Source organism: Epinephelus moara, chromosome 21 (assembly GCF_006386435.1).
Source record: "Epinephelus moara isolate mb chromosome 21, YSFRI_EMoa_1.0, whole genome shotgun sequence".
In the NCBI taxonomy this organism is placed as follows: Eukaryota; Metazoa; Chordata; class Actinopteri; order Perciformes; family Serranidae; genus Epinephelus; species Epinephelus moara.
Window position 1 is genome coordinate 13,322,563 of NC_065526.1, and position 14,285 is coordinate 13,336,847.

At 42.3% G+C, this 14,285-nt stretch overlaps 1 protein-coding gene across 3 annotated transcripts in view; it reads left to right on the forward strand.

The window, feature by feature from the left end:
• epha4b (eph receptor A4b) overlaps positions 1-14,285 on the forward strand; it is a 121,675-nt gene that overhangs the window by 59,556 nt on the left and 47,834 nt on the right. For all 3 annotated transcript variants that reach the window (XM_050074667.1, XM_050074668.1, XM_050074669.1), the window contains exons 6-9: positions 2,727-2,882; positions 8,217-8,552; positions 9,581-9,693; positions 11,729-11,891. In XM_050074667.1, coding sequence (XP_049930624.1) covers positions 2,727-2,882; positions 8,217-8,552; positions 9,581-9,693; positions 11,729-11,891 — 768 coding nt within the window. The remainder of the gene's footprint in view (positions 1-2,726; positions 2,883-8,216; positions 8,553-9,580; positions 9,694-11,728; positions 11,892-14,285) is intronic.

A 14,285-nucleotide genomic window follows, 5' to 3' on the forward strand; every position in this document is an offset into this window, starting at 1 on the left:
GGCTTGCGAGAATGGGAATACCAGGCCTATGAATGTATAAATAAATACATGCGTAATCTATATTCAGATTACCAAAGGGAAAGTCAGGAATTCCATTTTACTGCCTAGGATGCAAAAGGGAAATCATTCAAGTCCCCAGTCTATTTCAGCAGACTGCTCCTGTTGAGCGGAAGCACAGTTTTCCCTCCCCAGTTTTACGACTCCACATAATGACTAATATGCAGCCACCGTAACAGCCGCAGCAATAGTCATATTATGTTATTGTGACTATTGCTGTGACTGCGGCTGTGTATTTTTGTTCCCCCGGTTGCCAGAAGATCTAAAGCTTATATAACAGGAATGACAGTTGATCTGCTGTTGCACTGTGTTATTGTACTGTACGGCCCTGTGGTTATAAAGGCCTTCAGCCGGATGTAAAAGGATCTCACGAAGACCCAGTGTCACAATATATCAAATCAAACTTTGTTTTCTTGTTCTTTGCCATGGGTGCTGCACGGCACATCGCATGACCTATCAGTGTGTGTAGTACCTTTGTTTTTACAATAACTCCTCATTTTGTGTCGTCTTTGTGCATTTTCTACTTTTATGAGTATCTGTTCTCTCTTGTACTCTGAGACTGCATAACTTTGGTTTTATTATTGATGTTTTGGCATCATTTCTATGATAACATTGTACTCAACAAGTTGAGCTCTGGGAACTTGGCAACATCACCACAACAAAGTCAGACGGGGCAAGAAACATGAGCACAGGTTGTAAACAAACCGATTATGTCTGTTGGCCTTTCCAAGCACTTTCAGAGGAGGTGGAACCAAGTCATTGTTTTTGCATGTCTTTGTACCAAGTCCTGAGTCAAATCCCAAGCCCTACACTCTGAGTTCAGAGTCCTTAATAAGACATGTAATGCCATTTTAACAATGAAGTAATAATATTAATATCACAACATACTTTTTAATCTTTGGGCTCGGAGGAAGGTATCAAGTCTTTTCAAGTCAAAAGGCACAAGTGCAAGTGAAGTCAGTAGTCACTGGTGTTAAAGTGCAAGCTGAGGTGAGAGGCTTTTTTGATTTTATCAAGTCGAGTCAACAAATTTTTGACTCAAGTTTGACTCAAAGCCAAGCCAGCTGACTTGAGTCCACGATTCTGGATTTCACTGTTGCGGACATATTTTCAGTCTTTTTTTTTCTCATCTTGATCTTTGACAAAAACACTCATTCATTCATTTTCCATAACCTCTTATCCTGTTGGGGGTCGCAGGGAGGCTGGAGCCTATCCCAGCTGACACTGGGTGAGAGGCAGGGTACACCTTAGACAGGTCACCAGACTATCACAGGGCTGACACATAGAGACAGACAACCATTCACACTCACATTCACACCTACGGACAATTTAGAGTCACCAATTAACCTGCATGTCTTTGGATTGTGGGAGGAAGCTGGAGTACCCGGAGAGAACCCACGCTGACAGGGGGAGAACATGCACAGAAGGGCGCCTTTTGACAAATCACACGTGTGTAATATCAGCTTATGTTTTTAGTCTTGGCTCAAGCAAATACTTAAGTTGAATAATGTGAACCTTATCGACAACCAATAGGTGCGTTCTTTCTACCACCAAACAGGAAGCAGCAAACTGGGCAGACAGTAAACATGTAGGGGAATCTGGGGAGGCACAAGAACGTGAACAAGTCTTGGTTCTCTTGTAGGAGGAGAAACTGGTGGAGCTGTTGAGTGAATATGACTCAGAATTTAATTCTGCGTGTATCTGATCCACCACCCAGCACTTCTTTAAGTGAGAAATCTTAATTTTTTAAATGGTTTGCCTTTTATTCCCACAGTCTCGTCCCACTAAAATAGCACAGCTAACCAACAGAGGCTGGTAGCAAGTTGAGGCGACATAATCCGAAATGTAAAGTTTGTACAGTTTATCTTTATGGATTATACTGATGCCACATTGACATACTGTCGACATGTGATGTTTCTAGAGTAATGTGTTTTTGTGGACATGTAAGGAATCCACAATGTCACATTTCTTAAAGGGAGTTTGGTGCAATATTTTCCATCAGGAGCAGGATGGGAGATCATGTTAAATGGAATCTAGTTGCAGTTTTGCAAACAGTGACCGTGCAAGATTCCCAGTGTTTGCAAAATATCATAGTGTGTAACTAAAAACTCACACTGCCTATAGATGTGAGAGGGTATCAGAATAAAGTCTTTAAAAGGCTTTTCAAAGTCGTCTTGTATACGGTAGACATTAGCTGGATTATTGTAAACCACTTTATTTAGAGGTGAAACTAAAGCTGAATGCACCTGAAAGGTCTGTGAAACAGGAAAAGTGTGTGCCCACACAACTGCGGTAGGTCTGCAAAATGTGATGGATGTTTTAAATGGGCAGTTTGAGAAATAATTTCACCAACCGCCTTATTTCAATTAAGTCTGGCTACCCTGGAGGTTTGTTTAAAACCTCTCTGATCATCTGACTGCACATATTTGCCTGCCTCATGATTACTTTTTAGCAATGTTGCCGTGTTCCCAGAGCTCAGCAATTACTTCGGCGAGTGTAATGTTATGGTGACTGACAGAATCGATCTACAAAAATATGACCCAGGTTGTAATAAACTGGGATTATTCTACAAAAGCATTTCTGGAGACGAAGGATTTCTGGCACAAAAGTCTTGAAGGGTCAAAAGAGCACAGCCTCTAACTCTTTGTTTATCTGTCTCCTCACTCCAGCATGCAGACCAGGCACCTACAAAGCTTCAGCCACAGATGCCTACTGCACCAAATGTCCCCCTCACAGCTCGTCCCCGCAGGAACAAGCCGTCGAGTGCGTCTGCGAGAAGGGTTTCTACCGCGCCGAGACCGACCCACGCTCCATGGCCTGCACACGTAAGTGATACAAACACTGGCAATGTCATTAGCTACAAACACAGCCATGCAGTTGGGAGCTAATTTTATACCATGTCGTGTATTCAGTGTTTTCACTGTAGTCAAATATTTGCATTTGGCTGTGTACATTCTGATGTCATAAAATGGCGTTCAGTAACGATGATTGGATTACATTTCACTTTAATTAGTTTGCAATGTATTCCTGTAAGAAATTAAAATGCATGGCTGCTTTCCATTTCCATCTATAATCCTTCCATGCGTTTTCCTCCTCCTCAGCTGCTATTGGTTTACACAACACTCGAAATACATGTATAACACACGCACACACATTTAGTGTGTTAGCTGTGTGGTTACGGCCCACAGATATCTCAGATGAGAACACTGGTATGGGTGACACTCCGATAGAAATCTGATGATGTTTCTTATTCTTTGTCTGGCTTACACACACAGGGGGGTCGGACCACATCCTTATGAACAGGCACGGAGGAGAATAGAAATGATGAGGAGGAAAGATTGAGCAAAAGAGAGGGACAGAGAGAGATGGATTGAGGTAGACGGAGGGATTTGGGGGTGGGAAAGGACGGTGACATGCTGGGAGAGAAGTAGAGAAATATGCGTGCGTGCACATGTGCACACACACACACACACACACACATACCCAAAGCCATTATCAGGTTATGGTAGATTACACTCATTAATCGTTGTAGCAGGTGAGATGTGTAACACTTGGTGTTAGCAGCTTGAAATGAGTAACGGCTCGTTCAAATATGTATGGGCTCACATGCACACACATGAAGGTGAAGAGCACTGAGGAGGAGGTTGAGGGGAGAAAGGAGGAAAATAAGGAGAAAAGGTGAAAGAATTAATCACGGAGAGACATGGAGAATGACACTTAAGATACAGGCGAAGAACAGAACAGCGGGGGAAATAGTGGACTATCAGAGGCATATAATTTAAATGTCATAAAAGGCCGATCAGTGGAGGAGATGATGGACAGTTAAGTGTGGCCCAGGGAAGTGGGGGGATGGCGAAAAGAAAAAGACAGAATTAGCGGGATCAGTCAACACACCCTTTTGGGAGATTTATGTCCGACAGTCTCAATTATCCCCAGCATGGCCTCCGTCCCCCACGCCCAGCTTTTCCCCATCCCTACCACGTCTCAGAGAGGCTCGCCACTGGGAAGGCTAATCAGGAAACTCCCAGGTCCTGCTGGCGGCCACCTGGGGCTCTCTGCTCAGACAGGACTGGACAGGATGTCAGGCTGAATGGATATCTACTGCCAAATTTACATACGGTTGAGATACCTGCATCGTGCTGGGATGTGAACAACCATAATCAGTGGTTTCACAAGAGTGGTTCCCGTACAGTAGAAAGGGCATGGTGGAGGCTTACCTTGATGATGAGTTGAAGGTTACTGGTTGGCTCGAACCGTCATTCAGGACAATATTTAAAACTGATCTGCCAATCAGAAAGCACAGAAAAAGCCCAGATTTAGTTTTACTTATTTATTGAAAAAGCAACCAACACTTCTTCTATCTGCTTCACGATAAGACTGTTCAGACAAACAAAGTGGTGCAGGAATGAGACCTAAAACCCAAAAATGAGTTAGCATTTTTACACTTCCGGTTTCCGTGTGTGAAAATCAAAGGGATGTTTAAATGGGTTTTTAGTTAGATGTAACACAACCTTGAGAGATTTTCACATTTTGTTATCTGACATAAAATACGTTAGGAAATACCCCACTTGTGAATTCTGAAGCTTTTATTCGTTTATGAAGGTGGTTGCTAACAAGTGGCTGAATGAGATGACATCATTGCACCACATATGGCTTTACAGCCTCGTTGTGATGACAACGTTGAAGTCATGCCACCGTTGTGTAGTTTGTTTATATTTAATAAACTTTTTACCTCTTGTGATTGCATTTATGCTTCAAAGATCAGACAAATGGTGTTCATTTGTGATGATTATCTTGCCAAGTAAAACAAGTATCATTGACTTTTGTTTGCCACAGAACTTACTTTCTGTAATAATCTCGAATCCAATAGAAAAAAATCCCATGGACTTTCTGTCGAAGGAACAAGGTCGATGCTAACTTCTGGGTTGGCCCACAAAAAACCCTGTCATTCTTGCACCACTCGATATCACTGCAGCCCCCTCATACACGTGAAAGTGGGAACACGTTGTCACAGAGAGGTTGCCAAGGCAGAAGGCTCCAGCAACAAAATTACACATGGTGGGGACCTGGAGCAACAAGTCCATGCATGCATGCCCTCCACACAATGGATAGAGTATGTTATAGGGAGCTAACAGGAAAGAGAGGCGTGTATGAGCACCATCCAAGTTAGGTACCCATTGTCCAACACAACGTTACTGCAGCCCTGAACAGAACTTCATGAATTAAAACTCTGTAATCCCCAAATTTGGTAGGATATATTCACTTTAATGCCCTAAGCTGCTGTTTAGTTCTGTTATGTCTGCCGTGTCTCTGCTCCCTGATACCTCTTTGATCCATGTGCATACATGCTCGTGAACGGGGAGTGTCAAATTTAATTTTGTCTGGCATCTTTCATTTGGAGTCTGCACAATAAAATAACATACATGCAGTCACATCTACAATAATTGAGCCCCTTACAGTGTGGTTGCTAAAATCTCAGTATGCAAACATTTGAAATATTATTCACATATATATGTATCAGTATGAACAAACTGTGTGTCGCTGTGTCTATGCGTCTTTGAGAATGATAACTGACACAGTTTTTGGACTCTGCGACACACTTATCACTTCAGCTGAAGTTCAGAGTAATATTAACCGCTCTAAATCATAAAATGTACCTGACTCATGAGAAAATTACTCCGGGCACTTTCTATAGATCATTGTCCACTCACTATTAATTGTCTGCAGTGCAGCCCCCAAAGAGTATCAGTTAACTTCACAGGGTAAAACCCTCCCTGCAGTCGAGCGTCAACTATTTAACAGCATGTGAATTCTCTTTAAAGATGGATTTAAACTTCAGAAGCGTAATATATTCTCATACTGTCCCATTTACAATCAGCCAGGCTCTTTTAATCACTGTCCATTCCATAGCTGTTCATTAATCGAGCGCTAAGTGTCCACCCCTCTGGCTGGAGACGGTTAATTCATTTTTAATTGAATCAATGTGAATTCTGTTCTTAATAGAAACTGCAATAAGTTTGGTAATGAACATGAAGACAATGCACGTTTGGAGAATGTACATTCGGGAAAAAAATAATATTCATCAGTCAGTGTTTCATGAGCTGGCACTGATAAGGGGTGGTGCAGCAGCTCAGCAGTGGATAGACTGCGACATGTTCAGGTTGTACCATTCAGTTCACCGAGTGTATGCTGGGATAAGCATGGACTATATCTCTGGTTCTGCTGAATCTACACTCTTAGAAATAAAGGTGTTAAATGGAACCACATAGGTTTCTTCAGCTTGTCCCCATAGGAGAGCGCTTTTTTTGTTCCTGGTAGAGCCCTTTAAAAACGGTTATACCTAGAATCGGATATAAAGGGATATACCTAAAACCATGAAAGAAAGGTTCAACCCAGAACGCCCCTTGAGAGGTTCTACAGAAAACCTTTCTATGGTATCATGGTTCTATCCAGAACCCTGAGCAGGTAAAGAAAGGCTCTCACACTGCAGGGCTCCTCTTCAGTGCAATTTATTCACTGAGTGAAATGACGACATTTCGAGCTACCGCTCTTCATCAGGTCATGAGGTCTATGCAGAACCCTCTCTTACCCCTTTTCCACCAAATTAGTCCTAGCTCTTGAACTGGGTCTGTTCAGGACTCCTGGAACCTTGGTGCTACCTCACCAACCAGCACACATTTCCACCAGTTTTGAAAGGACGCACGTGTAATCAAGAATCGGTAGAGGGTGTTGCATAATGCAAAACTGAAGCGAACAGTAGTAGAAAGATGGCGTATTAGATCGATTATCTGCAAGCATTTGTGCTGTTATTCCAGATTGTTGTTTCTATCCAAAAACAATCATGGACCACCTGCACAATCTTTTCTTCCCAACAATTTCTCACTTAAGATTTCCATTGTTGCCTCATCTGTCCTGTCTTTCCAGCCTGTAGATTATGACACGTCCATCGATGTCATCAAGGTTCACACTTGAGGTTACAAGAAACCTACTATTTTTTGGTTCAAGCTACAAACAAACTTTCTGGGTTCCGAACCATTATCTTTTTGGTCAAAATGCTATGAATAGTTCAAAACTAGGTGCGGAAACTGGGACAGAACCCATTCCATGTTGGTGGAAAATTGTTATCTAGGGACTCTATCCACAACCTTTCACCTTTTAAGGGTGCAAACAAAAATCCACTCTGAGGGTTCACTCGATAACCCCAGGGTTTAATTTAGAACCCAACCAGGACGTTCTACCGAAACGTCTTTTTATATTACAGCACCACCCAGGGCTCTAATAATAGTGACTGACTACAGTACACATTGATCCACCTCTCACTAATAATGGTTAGTTTAACAGTTAAGCCTGGGGCCGAAAGGAACCACTTCCAGCACCCATGGGCTTTGTGATGCTCCATAAGGGCCGGGGCAAATGTGGTCCAGCACAACCAACAACAATCATGATTCACAATCACATTTTTTGGGGGTGGAGATTTTGTTAAACTACTACTACAGGCTTTACTATTTCAGTGGTGCAGTGAGGGTTTAGAACTAAAACTGAAATGATGGTAAAGATATTAACTATGGCAGAACACAAGTAAAGTGAATTGATTAAGGGGAATTAGGGGATACCTCCACATTTAAAAATACAGGCAGAAACACTGGTAAACATTTGAATATTTGAGGGTGAGGATCTTTAAACACCCATGCTTTCAACATTGCTTGAAAAATCTTTTTTTCCAAAAATAATTCTTTGGGTGAAAATGGTTTTTAATGGAACCATTAGTCTTATAAGAAACCATAATAAGAGTATAAGGGGAATAAGGTCTCTTTGGATAAAATGGGTCCTTAATAAAACCCTTAGTCCTAAGAAGAAAGGGTTCTTCAGAACCAGATGGTTCTGGGAAGAACCTCAGCCCTTCAGGAGGAACACTTTTTGAGTCCATGTTATTTATGAGTGCAACACTAAATCATTTGAGAACTCTTTTATACATGTCTATCAGATTCAGGCCTCAAGGATACACACTATGCCCTTGGGGAAAAAACTCCACAGGCCAGCTTCAAACCCCTCATATTCACCACCAGTCATTTCCCAGTAGATTGAATAAGACTACGCTCTTGACATGCACACATTTAACAAGTTGACAGAAATAAATCTATGCCTTTGTCTTCCTTCAGGTCCTCCATCTGCTCCAGAGAACCCCATCTCCACTGTGAACGAGACCTGCGTCACCTTGGAGTGGTCACCGCCCAGAGACACAGGAGGCCGGGGAGACATCACCTACAGCCTCCACTGCAGGAAGTGCTCCGGTGACAGCAGGAAGTGCACACCGTGCGGTAGTAGCGTCCATTTTGTTCCCAGACAGTTCGGCCTCTCGTCAGCCACCGTGCTGGTCACAGACCTGCAGCCGGACTCCAACTACAGCTTCACTGTTGAGAGCCAGAACGGAGTGTCGGATCTAAGTCCCACACCCAGGGGAACAGTAGTCATCAACGTCACTACTTCACAGACAGGTGGGAGCATACACGCATTATGGGAGTAATGTAAAAAACACAAAAACAAATCCCCAAATTTAACCAAGAATGTCAAAACACCAGCATTTTTTGACTCAGACGGCTTTTTCACAGCATAATTTCATGTGTGGCAGGGTGTTTTCACATTCAAATTGCAGTAAAAAACTTAAGAAGAAAGGATTCTGCATGACTATATTGATATCCACTTTGAAAGGTTGATAAGGAAATAAAATCTTCCAGGGGAGAACGTATTCATCAGTTTGAACCAGGAATTTGTACGATGGTTTAGAGGGAGCATTTTTCAAAATTGTCTCCTGATTGCAGTGTGCTCACAAATAGTGTCAGGCTTTTTACATGACAACTGTAAAATCATCGCTGTGCTGCATCACTCCGATACCACAAAATGATACCTCTGCAACTCTGCCTTCACTCTTACAGTCACGCGTACATCTTTCACAGTGTGGCATTGTGCGAAATTGGTGCAAAGGAAGCGCGTATGACAGGGTGGTGATGACTAATAGGCCTCATACTATGAATGTGTGTGTACCAACAGGAGGGGGTGAAGGTGAAGAGGGTGTAGGAGGCTGTTAACCTCATTAAGATCCCCACACGCCACGTGCTGCTCTCTACAGTATGCCATGCACATTTTTACACAAGGAAAAAATACACTTTCAACCCATACGAGCATGTGCCCCGACGTGGGAGGGCGGGGTGGGAAGTCACAGGATTTGAGGGTGTGCACATGAATAACTCCAATACAGTATATCACACAACTCGCACACACATGTCACACATACACACATAGTAGAATACTGTAATCACACATGTATAAAACACCTTGTAAGCTCTCTCTCATTAGCAAAATTACACAGAGCACTTCAAATATGGGTCTTCTCATTATAGCACAGTGGGTATCCACATGAAATCTGTCTCCTCTCCCGCACAGCCTGCTCTCTCCCTGTCTCTCATTGAACTTTACTCTCTCTTTGTTGCTCATGCTTTCCTCTTTTGTTCTTTGTTTTCCACAGTGAGCGTCGTGTTGAAGGAGAGGCGGAGCAAGGACAGTGTGACTTTGGCCTGGCAGGGTCCAGAGAGACCAAATGGAGCGATAGTGGAGTATGAGGTCATCTACTATGAGAAGGTGAGCGAGACGCGCACATGCTCATTTTTAAAGAGGCACTCCAACAATTACACATGGAGATCAGTTTACTTGTTACGTCAGATTTGTAACAGAAAGCCTGTGTTACAAACTGGAGGTGTGGAACAACTTTAAAGGGATAGTCGGATTTTGGGAGGTATTTCTGTTCTTGTCCTTTATACATCAGGGGCGTTTTTTTGTGTGTGTGTGTCCATGTCACTATATTTTTTAAAAATTGTTTTTGTCATGAGTACTTTAACAAGGAATTTGAATTGTTGCATCGTAAAGAGACGTAATTCTTTTTTTTTTTTCTTAAAAAAAGGTTGATTTTTCTGACTTTTACATTGCAAATAAAGGCATCAACCAATTATGTTTCGCCTATCACTATGAAGATTATAAAACAGCAACATGGAGGCTCCGCAGTCTGAACCAATATGGCAAACTTTATTACTCCTTTCAACATTGGCAAAGGTAGCGCATACCAGATCCACCACTTCCCGTATTACCTTTCACATAAGAGCCCAAGACATCTGCATTATGAAGCTGTTTACCAGAAGGAACTCAAATTCACTCTGAGTGAATTCAGCATTTTCAGCGTTTTGCTCAAAGGAAACTCAATAAAGTAGCTTTTAGGTTATATAACAATTTACCTCAGACAGGCCTGCCAGACACCTTTGGGTCAGATCCCAGTAGGTGTTGCAAATTCACATCACTGCCGCTGAATCTATTTGCATCAAAACCTTAAATGCAACAAGTGTTACAACATGTTGCTTATTTGTCACGAGTGTGTAAAGGCCTTTAGAGGGGAAGACTGATACCACTCTAATGTCTGTGCGGTAAATACAAAGCTATCACTAGCAGCTAGTTAGCTTAGCACAAACACTGGAAACAAGAGGAAACAGCTAGCCTTGCTATGTCTACCTACCAACATCTCTGAAGCTTACAAACTACCATGTCATATCTTTCTTGCATTGATTAACAAAGGACATATAACATGTTAATTTGTGAGCTGGTAGGGAGATTTTGTTAGCCATGCAAAAGTTTCCCTATTTCCAGTCTTTGTTCTAAGCTAAGCTAAGCGGCTGCTGGCTATAGCTTCATATTTAGCCCAAAGATATGACCCTCGTCTGACCCTAAAATGTAAAACTTGTTTGAAGTACAACACTAAATCTCTGGAGCAACCTTTAAACAAGTTCAACGCAACATGTTCCTCTCCCCTCCCTTTGTTTTCTTCATCTACATGGCGTCCAGGCTTGTAGGATATGGGTTTAGCCTTAGGGCACGTCTGTAATGACTTGTTCATCACAAATATATCTCCCTCTATCTCTCTATCCCTCACGTCTCCCCTACTGCTCACACCAAGCCAATTAACCACACATCTGTCGAACAAACCTCGTAAAACACGGCCAAGGTGATGAAATTAAGCCTCTGTGCATGTGTGTGTGTGTGTGCGTGTGTTGGCAGGCATTAGCTGTAAAATAGTGTTAATCCTTGTTGTAGAGTGTCTTCCATTAGGTAGAGTATCAGCCTCTCTGCAGGGAATCAGCTTACTGACAGACACACTTATTCTTTATTCATCCTCCTACACACACATTTTAAAGTGCACACACATACAAGCACACACACGCACACACACGCACACACACCTACAAGGTAGTTGAGGAGCGAAGTGAAGCGGGACTTGAGTAACCACATATTGCCCCCAAGTGTAAAGAGGATAAGATTTGGGACTTGACAGATGCTCATGTATAAATGCGACCAAATGGTCCAGTGATGAACAAATGAAAACTTAGTGAGGTGGATGTAGCCCCTGGAGACATTTAAATTAAACAATTTGAGGTTTCTATTATTGTCAGACTTTCTTGGGGTTTTTTCAGTCTCTCTCGATACCACAGTCCATTGCTCTTTATATAACCCTTTAAAGTATATCTATAATTTCAGCCCTTTTTTATCCACGATGACATTATTCTCTGACACTTAGTATTATCCAATGAATTTGGCATTAAACTCTCTCCTCCTGCTCTTTCCCACACTTCAGAATCAGCGGGAGCAGAACTACACAGTCTTGAAGACTCGCTCCAACATGATGACAGTGGACGGGCTGAAGCCAGGGACCACCTACGTGTTCAGGGTCAGGGCTCGGACTGATGGGGGCTATGGGAGCTACGGCGGAGAGATCGAATTGGAAACAAGCCACGAAGGTAAAGGAGTGAATAATACATATTTATTTGTAATGAATAAGCATTTCATTTTTTTCCCCTTTATTTTGCCTTTTCATTTTGTGCAATTGAATTGTTATTGTTTCATCTCTTTTCCCCTTTTTTTTTTTTTTTTTTTTTTTAAATTTCTCTGTGGTTTTCGGCTGAAAATTGGAATGGCAGGCAAATTGAAAAACAACCCAGTGTTAACACAACAAAATAAGAGGTGAATGGTGAAGGCAAACCAGAAGCACAAAGATTAACTGCAGAGGAAAGCGTACTGGCATATTATATCACATTGCAGTACTGTAAAGTGTCAGATTCATCCCCCCTGCAGTTTAAATCAATCCACCTGATGGTTATATAATAGCTCACTTTTCATCTGAATGGCTGCTTCACTTCTGTTGTCAGAGAGAGAAACATCGGCAGCCTCACAGGTTGTCATCTACGTGTCTGAACCGGTGGCTTGAAAGTATCCTAGAATACGTATCAGGTAAAAAGGAGACAATCCAATTTCGCAATGGAGGAAAAAAAAGAATCTGCAAACTTGCTTTCCTGGATTGTGAGCTTTTGATTTACACCAAGGACGGGAGCAAAGTCTAAAAAGGCTGGAAGAAGTTTGCACCTGGCAGAAATCATGAATTTAACCATGAATTTAAAAGATGGAACAAAAAACACCAAGATTCCTCATGAATGAATTTAGGCCTCGTCCCCAGGGACACGAGTATTTTGTAAATGTAGCTTTTCAAATGGTCTTTTGTCCACACGCACACTGCATTTTAGGTCACTAAAAATGAAACTTTTGTAAAAGTCTGTCCAGGGTGAAGATTTTAAAATAACTATTTTCACTGTTGCCGTGTCAACAGGGAAAACAGAGTCTGGCCTTGTAACGTTACAGTGTGCGCAAATATCTCCTTTGTGAAGCATCAAATATGAGGCGACGTTTTGTGCAGTTGCCAATGTGACCAAAATAGTGCTGGCTCTGACCTTGCTTGCAGGACTTTTTACACATAAATCTACAGTTACTCTTCTATTATATTAAGGAACAGAGGCGTCAGAATGCACAACTACAGGTAGCCTTCAGGCAGTGTTTGGCATAACGCGCTCCAAAACCACACAACTTGTTACAAGGTTGCTTTTGTTATCATGTCACTACTGACTTGAAATACAACAGTCACGTCAGCAGACTCATTTTAATAATCGTCGTGCTGCACACGCACATCATAAAGCAGCAGACTAGTTGGTATTGCTTACCTTAGCAGCTGCAAATATTTCCATTACTTTGGTTTTGTCCCGAGGAAAGATGACAAGAACACTGCTGCTGCAAGTTGTCGACTAAAACTCTTTCCACTGCAAAAAAACACGTCCTCAAACATCCAGTCTGAAACACTTTGGCTACTACGACCGACAGCACAACAACGTGAAGCTCCAGGAAATACACCCCACCAAAGATGAGCCCTCCTCAGCCACTGGGGTCAGCTGGCTGAACAACCAAAACTGGATTTTAATCATGGTCAGCTGCAGCTACAAAGAAGTAATGAAGGTTGTGGCTGGATATGTGGTGGATGAAATGTTGCTCCAAAAGTAAATGGAGGAGGTGAACTGGCACCTCTCCAGCTACCAGTCCGGCGACCTTCCACTTCCCAACCCAACTCCCTATGGACTGAGCTGCTGCTGTCCCTAATGGGGTGTAATGGAAAAGCAATATAACGAGTAGTCTAACGAATTACTGTTGGCAGGGAGTTATAGTAAAGTAATTTTATTACCTTTGAAAAGAGTAACGAGTAATATATTAAATTTTTAGAGTAACATGCCCAACACTGCCTTCAGGTAGTAGCTTAAGGTTATATCACCACCTGTGGGTTTGGCACGCTCTTGCCAGCGCTTCAATTGTGTTTTTGGATTTTCATTTTGGACGGAGAACAGTCCTGTTTACAAAAATATCCGTGTCCATGTGGACTAGGCCTTAATATTGACTGGACATCTGACTCCTTTTCAGATCGGTTTTATTCCCCCCACTTACAACTTCACTGCAACTCCAGTGATCTGTATTTCTGCTTCAAGGAGACTGACCATTTACATTAAGAGATGTATTCCATGCTTAGACTTTAGGAAAGAAGAGGAGGAGGCACAAAAGAGAAATCTATGCCTGGTTCGATCTGGGTCAGTGGGGCCAGGCCTCACAAGCTGCTCTGAGGTGTACTATGCTGTATCTGTGTCATGATATTTTGTGTCTCTTGTCCTTTTTTCTGTTGTTTGTTGTCATCCACTTTCATTATCGCTTCATTGTGCTCCAGGATTTTCTGCTTTAGAGGCCCCATAACGCACACTTCAAAGTGAACATTGATTCCCAGACAGGCAGGCAGAGGGGGATAAATCAGTTAATGTACAGCACTG